Source organism: Armigeres subalbatus, chromosome 2 (genome assembly GCF_024139115.2).
Source record: "Armigeres subalbatus isolate Guangzhou_Male chromosome 2, GZ_Asu_2, whole genome shotgun sequence".
In the NCBI taxonomy this organism is placed as follows: Eukaryota; Metazoa; Arthropoda; class Insecta; order Diptera; family Culicidae; genus Armigeres; species Armigeres subalbatus.
In genome coordinates, this window is record NC_085140.1 from 307444021 (window position 1) to 307456166 (window position 12146).

At 41.2% G+C, this 12146-nt stretch overlaps 1 protein-coding gene across 2 annotated transcripts in view; it reads left to right on the forward strand.

The window, feature by feature from the left end:
- LOC134212560 (uncharacterized) overlaps positions 1-12146 on the forward strand; it is a 68051-nt gene that overhangs the window by 21209 nt on the left and 34696 nt on the right. For both annotated transcript variants that reach the window (XM_062690538.1, XM_062690537.1), the window contains exons 2-4: positions 11421-11612; positions 11684-11871; positions 11936-12031. In XM_062690538.1, coding sequence (XP_062546522.1) covers positions 11438-11612; positions 11684-11871; positions 11936-12031 — 459 coding nt within the window. In that variant the 5' untranslated portion in view covers positions 11421-11437. The remainder of the gene's footprint in view (positions 1-11420; positions 11613-11683; positions 11872-11935; positions 12032-12146) is intronic.

The window sequence follows — 12146 nt, forward strand, 5'->3', positions numbered from 1 at the left end:
CAACAATAGTAATCTCGGGTATACTCCGTATCAGGTATAAGGACGTTAGGCATGAGTACGTTAGGCATAAAGGGTGTTAAGCATAAAATGTCCAGAAAACAGCCCACGACATAAAAAAGGTAGTATTACGCCTAACGTCATGGACCCAGCAATATCATACTTTTGCATCAACACATTTCCTTAAGGAGTTTTCGCAAGAAGTTCTGAGGGAATTTACAAACATATTTCAGGAACAATTCCTTAAGAGGATTTCTTAACTCTTTCCTTCCCATGGTAGCTGTAGTACTCCATCAAATTTTGCACCTTTCAAAATTCATCGAATTATTTCAACAACAAAAAGCAGTATTTGGCACAACTTTATGGTTTCATTGGGCTGCAAATATAATCAATTTTGTGCAAAAATAGTGGAACTATTGAAAACAATCAAGTAACTATTGGTTTACAATTAAAAACTTTCTTTTCGTTTTTCACTAATTTTAGCTATGCCAAATAACTTTTGTTCTAGCATTTTTTCATAGGTAATTCCTTCCTATTGAAATCTTTAAAAAGAGTCGTGGGAAAGAGAGGGTTAAGTTTATTTTAAAAAAATAGTTGAAAGAAAATCCAAAGAAATTTCCGAAAGAATTTTTAACCAAATTTTTAAATAAGGAATTTAAAAAAAATCGTAAGGAATCGCCAAAAGCTTTTGTAAAGCAGAGAGATGTTTTTTAAAGTTTTTGCAAAGAAATTTTCAAATGAAATCCTGGAAGTTCTAAGGAAAATTCTGAAGCAATTCTTAAAGTTCCCTCTTTGAAGTAATTTCTGTAATCATTTCCGGAGGATTTTCCGATGGAATCCTGAGGAATTTCCTATGCGATTCCTAAAGGAATTTTTGATTGAATGGCTGAAGTAATTTCTGGGTAAACTTGTGAAGGAATTCCTGGAAGAATTTCTTAAGTAATTTTCAATATTGTTTTTGTGAGAAAACCATTTTTTTTTAAATTGTTTTTCGCAATATTTACTTGTTTGAATCGATTATTTTGCTGCTAAAATCTATATATGGCAAGTTTGTTTTTACCTGGAAATTAATGCAAAACACCTGGAAAAAACCTGGAAAAATCAGGGAATTTTGTTTTTGCAGATGAGTAGACACCCTGAATATCATGAGGAGATCAAGTTAAGCTATTTGTAATAAATGATGAATATCATGTGCCATTAGTTTGTTAGTTTGAATGATATTTCGGTGCAAATTTATGTTATTTTTGCACCCAGTAAGCAAAGCTAGGTGGCAGGATTGGACAGGCAGGTGTCTGTGAGCTGCGAGACTTTAGATGGCTACGCAAAGCAAACCGTAGAAAGTCCTACTTGCAGCCGCTACACGTCTTTTCACCTCGCGGCGTCAACACCTTAACATCACGGCATTATGTTCCAAGATATATGAATTCGCCGACAACCTCAAATCGTATCCCGTCCACTTCCACCTCGAAACTAATACCGATTGGACTGTCCCGTTCTCTGCCAGCCGCCAGGTACTGTGAATGTAATTGTACCATGTTATCTTTGCTAAAATTCAAACTCTATTTCAAGATTGGGGACACGTTATTTAGCAAAGAGGGAAACAAAAGGATTTTTATTTTATCATTTTTGTATAAGATTATGAAACACGCTCTTTGCGATACACTCCCTAACGTATTGCGAGTATATATGGAGATGAGAAGTTAAAGAGTTTTATCTTTCGTTTCACTCTGGATTCAAAACCAGCTAACTATGATGCATCGCTAGATGGATCTGTTTTTTAATTACTAAAAACTGCGGCGTTGTTAAAGGTAACTCTTGTTTGACAATCTGAACTTTGAAGTTCATAACAAATATTTTATCTTTGCAATTGATGCATTTTTAGTGTAGACATTATTCCGTCAATCATAAAATCTGACCAACGGGGCCTACCATAGCTCTGTCGTGAAATGCAAAGTTATAAAGCAGACCATGCTGAAAGATGATGAGTTTGAATCAATCGTTCTAAACCAAGTCGTACGTTTATTTACTGTGGACATGCTGCATACTTAGCTGCGAGACGACAACGTCCCAGCTGGAGAAATGCAATTTCAGTAAGAAAGAAGTAGATGCATATCACTACTCAGGAAACACGACAATGAACTTGCCATCAATTAACGTATCTTTTTTGACATTCTCATTTAGCACCACAACAGTCACCGCCGCGGCCGTCTACATCCACCCTCTTTGTTTGTGCCAGATAAATATTACGCAGACGACATGCTCTCCGTTCGGTACCTACTCATAGGTAACAACAAGCTGTTCCCGGGTTCACTCTCAAACATTTGAGTACATGTGTACTTGTGGAGTCGCACTTGGACCGCGAGCGATAAGCTTCGTTACGCGTACGTCGTCGTCGCTCCACATTTGTAATTGTCATGAGCTGGGTATTGTGGAGCACATGAATGGGGGAAGATAGTTCAATTCTGCCAGGTGCGTTGCGTACATCGGCTCGCTCTCAGTTGAAGTACAGACAATAATCCCCATTTCCCAATGATATGTCAAATTGAATACAAGTTTGTACATAACATGGGAACGCCATATTCCGCAACAATTGTTTGCATTCGAAAATATTTTGCTTCGCTAGGACTGTTTTGGAAGTCACGGCCAACGATGCATGAATATCGCTCCCGTTTCACCGTACGGCGTTATCACTCAGAAATCGCACCTCCACGGCATAGGTTTGCACTCGGTAGTGTTAATAAGTTTGCACTCGGACTCGACCCGGCATTATTGGGACGTCTTTGTGTATAGCATTTTTCACCGTGTGGCACATGTAGTAGATGTATTGCAAGCACACGCCAGCAGCTGGATTCACGTTGGGGAGAAGGTGGCGATTTATATTTTTTTGCAACTGTCATGCCACGTGTTTGCCCTCAGCTTATGTCGCCGAATTTAAATACACATAGGAAGCAAAAGGCAATGTGATGCTAAGCGGATTTTAAAAAGCAGATTATAATGAAATTACTACCCAAAGTGTTTAAATACATAGGCAAGATTTGGAAACCTAAACATTGAGTTTTTGGGGTAAATTTCTCGATTATTAAAACCGTTTCTGGCAGAGCTTCGTTTTTAACATCTCGTAACTGATCAGTGATCACAATGAATCAGCTAAATTGGTTGAAAGAGGTTACTTCTTGTATGTATCTTGTTTCTTTATTATCAAATAGAGTTTTGGCAAATATGCGGCGTTTCCTCAATTATCACGGGGCAATTTCTTTTGAGTAGGGGTAAAGCGAAAACCTGCAACCAGACACCTGAGGAAGGTAAAACCAAACCTTAGTCTTGATCCCCCTGACCAGCACTTAAGCAATACACCAGGGTAAGACTATCGAAAATACTCCCATAAACAACATTTAAAACATGCGCAAGAAGGTCTACGTCCAGGCAATAGCGTCCACCACGTATGAGCCACAACGGCCCCGCACTGTCTATCTGATCATGTAGAGACCTCCGCAGCTCCCCCACGGCGTCCACCATTGCCGAGACGAGCCTAATGTATACAGTGCAATAGTAGTCTTAAATCAAATTTCCCATGATTACCGATTCCCGGGTTTTATGTATTAGTCTCCCGAATTTCGCAGGAAATTAATATACTAAAATATTTTGTAATAATTTTCTATTCCTTTAAATTTGATGATAACTGATTTTGGGGTATCAATTACATTTGTTGACTTTTCATCATCTGACCATTACCATATCATATTTCACTTTCAAAGTAGATTACGACCCATATTATTAAGAAATGAAGTTATAACAAGATGCAATCCTAATACGTGTTGAAGAGAGGCGAGACAATGAATAAGTTTTCGTGAGCGTAACATAATTAAAGGGGGGGTCTAATTACGCGTTACTTTTTGTTACATGAGAGGGGGCTCGAAATCCCGATTTTTTTTAATTACGTTATTTGTGCACCAAGCCTTGGTAGGTTTGTCTTATTATTGTCAAAGGTTTTTTTTAGAACTTCAATTCGTTTTGATTCAATTCCCAAACAGTCGCCTCTACACATCTCGATATTTAAGAAACCATTGAGATAAAAAGAGATCATGGAATGAAAGGAACATTGAAATGGCTAGACCAATAAAAGTTCGTTGCTATGAAAAACGATGATGTCTTTGTTATTGCCCGAAGGTGGTTTAGTAGATTTGAATATAAGCCTACATAGGGAGAGTAAATCCTGAAAAAAATATGATCAGAACACATCGAGATAGAGACATATCAAGATAGGGAGGTAATCTAGTCTAGTTTTCTGCGAGCGGTAATGGCCGTCTACTTGCCTGTAGGCTAGTCTCTGATTTGACGTTTGTGGAGGTCAACTGCACCCACCGTTCCGAGCATTTTGATCGATGTGATAAATAAGAAGGTGTAGATGAAATGGAATCACGCATTCTTATTTATCACATTGATAAAAATGCTCGGAACGGTGAGTGCAGTTGACCTCCACAAACGTCAAACCAGAGAATAGCCCACAGGCAAGCTGGCCTTCCATTGTTCCAGCGTACTCCTCCTCAATGCCATTTTCAGCGGCCCAAAATGCGCCACATCCAATGGCTGATACAGGTAGGTTAAGTTTGGCAGTAGGAACACGAACTTTACGTTGTTCTCCAGGCAGCTTTTGATGGCACGAAACGAATTGTGGGACGCATCATTGTCGCCAATCAGCACTCGAGGCTGCATTTGTCAGAAGACGAGTACTATTCCATTTAATTCCACCACGTTGTAATTTTCACAGATACGTATTTCGACCTCAACTGTAAGGCTGTTTTCAGTGTTTCGTGGTGGATTCGACTTAAGAACAAGCCTCCCGGAATCCAAAATTAAATGCTCTTGCATTTTTAAGGGATTCCAGGCTTGTCCTTAAGTACGACACACTGAAGACGGCCTTACAGTCGAGGTCGAAACACGTATCTGTCAAGATACCCACCTGCAGAGGCGCATCCACGTTGCGAGTCGTGGGTAGGACAAATAGGAAATGCCAGTTTGAGCAAAAGTTATGGTATTAGCATTGGCTTTAGGCGATTCGCGCGGTGTTGAACTTAATTTAAAATTGAAAAAAAAAACACCTTAATAAAGATTAAAAAAATTAGCGGTTTGCAAAAATTCGCGAGTGTTACAAGCACTATGGCATGAGAGTAGTATCACTTCCACCCGTGACCACCGAGAGCTGCATCTCTTACTACAAAGGTGCAGAGAACTTTACGACCTCTCATAGGTCCTATGGAAGATTTTGAAGCTGTTAGTGTGGAAGGTGTAGCAGAAGGAATAGTTTCGGTAGAACGTGGAACACAGAAAAAACTAAGGCATAAATCATAGGAAAAGGATGATCATGCGATCGAACCCACGACCTCCTGCTTATAGGCAGAAGCGGTAGCCACTAGATCACAAAGCTTGTTTCCGAAATCAATGCACATTCTACCTATACTGCCGCCAAAAGCGTAAATGTTACCGTCCCATGTTGAAATGAAATCCATAGCAATATAAGACAGTTATGCATGCGGCAGCAACATAATCGATTCTAGAAATAATCTGGACTTAAAAAGATCTTTGCGGATAGAATACTCAGATAATTTAAATCTTATCCTAATTTAAATCCATAAATCTTCACTGGTTTCAATCAATTATTGCATTATTGCTTATTCTTGGTTATGGATTTAGCGATTCAAAGCGAACTTTTACGAAATCGTTACGGACCAGATTTCAAGTGGACTTTGTGATGTTTGCGGTTCCTCAGATTTCAATGAATCTTTTAAGGTTTGTGGAAAACCTTTTTCCTTGGGTTTCCAATAATTCATTTAAACGCCCTCCATCTATCAACGCTTTCAATTTTTTTAATTAATCCCATTTGCTGATTTCAACAACTTTTTTTGCCACTGGAAAACTTTTAGACCAAGGATATTTCTAATCATTTAGTAATCTAGGTTCGATCATTTAGCTGATTATCAATAAATCATTCCAGATGCTGAATTCCAAAATGTTTAGTATGGTGAACTTCTAGTGCGAAGGTTTTTCTTCAACTCTGTCTAATAGTTCGTTAATTGAATTCCACTTATAACGTACATAAAGCGCCAGTTGCAGTATTTGTTATCATTTAGTATAATTTACTGCAACTAGCATATTACCTCCGTTTTTAGTGAAATTCAAACAACGATTTGTTAGGCAGAGTTGTAGAAAAATCTTTAGATAAAAAGTTCACCATACTACACATTTTGAAAGTCAGCTTCTGGATTGAGGTAATATTGATAAACATCTAAATGATTGAGCCCAAATTACAAAATGATCGGAAAGATCCTTGCCTTAAACATCTTGAACACTTCTCAACGTCCTAAAGAACAATCAGTAGTCTATTCCTTTGGAAACCTCTGTGATTATTCTAAAGACTCTAATTAAATTTGAAATTACCTTTTAATAACACACAGATTTTTCCCAGCTAATGACTTCATATGTTCTACCAAAAATCATGGGTAGGACAATACTTTGACTGTCCCACCCAGGGAAATTCGTGCGTAGGACATGTCCTACGTGTCCCACCCACTCCCGGCGCCACTGCCCACCTGGATACCTGGTTGGCTACAGCGTCGATACACCTATGCTTGGCATATTGTAGAGCTCCATAATCGTCGGTCTAGGGCGATGTTCCTCCAGTTTCCCCGAACGTTCAGGGCCCCGAGGTCCGATTCCACCGCGTGCAGCCAGCGTATTCGTGGCCTTCCACGCAGTCGCCGGCCCCTATCTGTTTCTCTGTTGAGTATTGTTTTCGCTATTTTTTCTTTCGACATTCGCACTTACTGACCAGCCCACTGAAGTCTGCCGTATTTTACGTACGATTCACAATATTTTCTTCTTTATATACTTGATACAGCTCATGATTCATGCGTCTGCGCCACACGCCATTTTCTAGTTCTGCGATCGACTCCAATAAGTTCGATGTCGTCCGCAAAGCCCAGGAGCATATGCGACCGTGTGATGATAGTGAAGTTCCTCTGCACGCCAGATCTCCTAATAGCGCCTTCGAGTGCAATGTTGAAAAATAAATTTGAAAGTGCATCATCCTGCTCCGATCCGTCTAAGGTCACAAACGAGGTTGACACTTCGTCTGCAATCCGAATATTTGATTTCGAGCCATCCAGCGTTGTACGTATCAGTCTAATCAGTTTCGCCGGAAAACCATGTTCGGACATTATCTGCCACAGCTCTTTTCACTGAATCATACGCTGCTTTGAAATCAATGAACAGATGGTGAGTCTACAATAGACTGGCCCAGATTAGTATGGGGAGAAAAAAATGTTGTCGAATTCCACGGGGCACCCCCCAGAATTGTGTCTTTGGGTGAGAAAATCAATCTCTGAAAATTTCAGCTCAATCGCTTGCTGCATAAGCTGGCGCATTTGATTTGAAGTTTGTATGGGGATTTCAGCCAAAATGTATAGGAAAATACACCTCCGTCACTCATTCGATCTGGAAATTGGTTCTGATTGCTCGATTGACCTCAGAATTGCAAAAACGGCAGTTGGTATGCTACATAGCAATTTCACAGAACATTGCATGATGATTAAATGAACTTTTATATAGTTTTCTGATGATTTATTAGGAGCTGATTTGTCTATTTTTGGATTTTTTAATCGAATCGCATCAGCCGAAACCTATATAAAAGTTCATTTAATCATCATACAATGTTCTGTGAAATTGTTCTGTAGCATACCAACTGCCGTTTTTGCAATTCTGAGGTCAATCGAGCAATCAGAACCAATTTCCAGATCGAATGAGTGACGGAGGAGTATTTTCCTATACATTTTGGCTGAAATCCCCATACAAACTTCAAATCAAATGCGCCAGCTTATGCAACAAGCGATTGAGCTGAAATTTTCAGAGATTGATTTTCTCAACCAAAGACACAATCTTGGGGGGTGCCCCGTAGCATTAGACAACTTTTTGTTTCCTGGGCCAGTCTAGTCTACAAGTTGGACTCCCAGAATTTATCAAGGATCAGCCGCAGGCTAAACATTTGATCCGTCGTTGATCGTCCCTCACGACAACCTGCCTGGTATTCGCTGACGAAGGACTTCTCAAACGGTCTCAGTCTGTTAAACAGGATACGCGACAGGATTTTGTACGCCCAGTTCAGAAGGGTGATCCCCCTGTAATTGGCGCACTCTAGTCTGTGTCCTTTTTTATAGATTGGGCATATGAGGACATCCAACCAGCCGGCAGGCAGTTCTTCATTCTTCATCCCATATTTTCTGGATAATGTGGTAGATTGATTGATGCAGCGGCTCACTTCCGTGTTTGAGAAGCTCGACCGGGATCTCGTCCTTCCCAGCAGCTTTACTGTTTTTCAGCTCGTTTAGAGCCTTCTTAACCTCGTCCAGCGTAGGTGGTTTCACAGCTTGACCATCGCCGACTATGTCCATCCTGCTCTTTAATACAACTTCATTTTCACCGTTCAACAAATCTTCGAAGTGCTCCTTTCGCCTGGTTGCCACCATAGTCTTGTCTGTCAGCAAATTCCCCTCTCGATCATTGCACATGGCGGGCACTGGCGCAGTCCTATGCCGCGAGCCATTGACAGTTGCGTAAAACTTCCGCATATCGTTTCTATCCATGTTCTCATGCGCTTCAGCTATCACACTCTTTTCGTGTTGCCTTTTTTCTGCGGTGGATTCGTTTCTCTTCTGCCCTTGCTACACCGCTACTGTTGGAACGGGTACGAGCGGGTTCTCTGTTGGAACGGGTACGAGCCACTAGTATTCGACTCCTAGCAACATTTTTCTCGTCCGTCACACGCTGGCACTCCTCATCAAACCAACCATTTCGTTGGCGTCGCTGTGCAGTGTCTAACACTTCCTGCGTTGTTGAAGTCACAGCTTCGTGGATATTTTCCCACAATCTGTTAACGTCGCCAGATCTGATGACATCTACTATTCGCTCGTCCAGCTTCTGGTGGTACTGATAAGCAACTCCTTCAACTAACAAGCGTTGGATATTGAAACGCATCGTTATGTTGTTTCGTGAGTTCGTGACGCTGAAAAGCTCCCGAATTTTTGGAACTACAAGATAGTGATCCGAGTCGATATTCGAACCTCTGAAGGACCTTACATCTATAACATCCGAGAAATGTCGTCCGTCGACCAGCACGTGGTCTATCTGCGAGCAAGTGTCTCCACTCGGATGTTGCCAGGTGTGTTTGCGGATATTCTTACGTGCGAAGTAGGTACTGCTGATTGCCACCCCTCTAGCAGCAGCAAAGGTTACAAGTCGCAGACCATTATCGTTGATAGCGGAATGAAGCGGAATGCATCCCCGATGACAATCTTTACATCGTGTGTTGGGCACTCTCCGTAGGCCTTATCAATGCTCTCATAGAAGTCATCCTTCACGTCATCAGGCTTATCGTTCGTTGGGGCATAGATGCTGATCAGGCTATAGTTGAAGAATTTGCCCTTCATTCTCAACACGCAAATGCGGTCGCTTATCGGCTTCCACCGGATAACACGCTTCATCTGCTTCTCGATCACCATGAAGCCAACTCCACGTTCTGCTCTGTCACCGCCGCTATAGTAGATGTGGTACTTGAATGAAGTGTTCGTTATGGGACCCACCGCCCGTTATTCACGTTCTCCAGTTCTGGGCCACCTTATTTCTTGGATTGCTGCCACACTCACGACGACCTTTTGCAGCTCACAAGCCAGGAGTCCAACACGTGCGGGTTCATTCAAAGTTCTCACGTTCCAAGATCCGACTTTCCAATCGTTGTGGAATTAAATGGAACGATAGAAGTGGGTAACTGAATACCACGGAGAGAGTAGGGTGATCGGCATTTAGGTTGATCAGTGGCTCGACCGGCAAAAAACGAAAATATATACACAGTAAATCGGGCCTACTAAGGGATCCAGAAGAAACTGCGATCAAAAAAGATTCACACCCGCACCAAATGTGTCATGTACAAAACGCTCATAAGACCGACAGTCTTCTACTGACATGAAACTTGGACCATGCTCCAGGAGAACTTACAAGCACTCGGAGTATTCGAGAGACGGGTGCTTAGGACCATCTTTGGCGGTGTGCAAGAAGACGGTGTGTGGCGGCGAATGTTGCTCTACGACGAACCCAGTATCCAGAAGGTAGGAAAAGCCGGAAGGGTAAGATGGGCAGGGCATGTTGTAATAGTGACAAACAGCAACCCTGGAAAGTTGGCGTTCGCTTCAGATCCGACAGGTACAAAAAAGCGTGGAGCGCAGCGACGTGTGTTAACCAGGTACAGAACTACTTGGCGAGCGTGGGAAAGAATCGAGGATAGAAAGATGTGGCCTCAAACCCTTTCATTCAAATACATCTTAGGGCCGCTTTCTTCACCGCCGCTTAGTGCTCACCCGGTTTAAGCGTATGGGTAAGCATCGCTTAAGAGTTAAACGGAGGTGAAGCAATTGGCTCTAAGTCTTGATTCAAGTGAAAGTAAAACTTCTGTTCGGGTCCCGTCTTCACAAATTAAGCTACCATGTAGCTTTAGCTGAGAATACCTCATACAAATAGAATGACCATTGTAACACTTATTGTAACACTTATAGCTATGGAAAAGTAAACCTTTCTATCGCACAAATACAAACTATAAAACCTATGCTCCGTTATCCGTTAAAGTTATTTAATCCTCAAATTTGCGAAATAATTAGGCTTTTGCTTCCTCCTTCTCCTCCCTCCTTTTTCGAGAACGTCCAGTTTATTTTCTCTGTGCTTTGCCATACATAATTATTAATATTTTCAAACGCTACCATCAGCCAACAAGTTGCAGTGGTGTTCAATTAATTGCCAAAAAAAGCAACGATAGTTTATGTTATGATGTTATTACTGTGAACGCCATAAAACAAAATTGACCGTAGGCAACACAATATTAAAGTAAAATTATGTTTCTTTCTTTGAACTATGAATTGATTCGTATTCAAAATATTATTCTTCAATCGAATTTATTGGTATGCGTACGCACAGTAATTTACTTCACTCGATATATGCTTTGCATATGATCGAGTAGCCCCGATTGTATGCCAATTAGCTGTTACAATTGTGCTGGGTCAGTCCCTGTTGAAGATTATTATTCTGACCTTGCCTTAATTTTATTCAGTGAGTCAACTAGTCAGTGATACTTCAACGGCGACGAACAATGATTGTCAACGTAATGAAAAAGTATCTGAAGCTATTCACAGCATTACAAACTTGTAATGCGCTTATCGTCTATTGACCATTTCCTACGGTTTGAGGATCGTCTACCTACTTTATACGTTTTGATGTTGTTTTGCTGTTGCTAATTTCAGTTGTGTTTTCTTCCACAGCCAAACCAAACGTACCCACTTGATATCACCCAACATTAATGAGAAAAATTTCATTCTCGATTGTTTCAGACTACTAATGTAATATTATGGTATCACGGTTCGAACGCCTAATGGGGTGCTCCTCTATCCCGATAGGAGAGACCCTGCCTGAGAGCAACCCACAGTGCTCAGGCCGGGGTGATTGTCTTAACGGAACCTGTCTCTGCGAGATTCGCTACAGTGGCGATGAGTGCTCGGGCTTCAATTTGCCCTACCATGCGGGTAAGTGCCAATAATAATAACGAACTAACGCGCTGGAGCAAAATCATTTCAACCATTTCTTTTTTCCACAGGCATTTCCTCTGTTTTCTACTTTGTCGCTTTCATCTCAGTGGTACAGCTGATGATCTGTATCATTGCCGAATATCAGAGGCTCAAACAACCAAGTTTTTTGCGAGCCTGCCGATTGACAACACAAAAATTACTCTACTTCTTTGTATTTATTGCATCTGTACTGCGGGGAGCGTACTTTACTACGCCGGTAGGTTTATGCCATGTATGACTGCCACGTATATGTTAATCACTTCAATCGTTTTACATTGTAGGAAACGCTGCAACCAGCATGGGTATCTTATCTGATGTCTGCGTATTACCCGCTTTTGATGACCTGTGCATCGTTGGTCGTATGCCTGTGGGCCGAGGTGAGTGCTCTCGATTATCTATTAAATATGGAAAATATATTTCAATATCTAGGAGCAAAGAAGTAGGATTGAAAACCTAGGGATGATGAGTTCGATTTATGGGCTGTTGATCTTG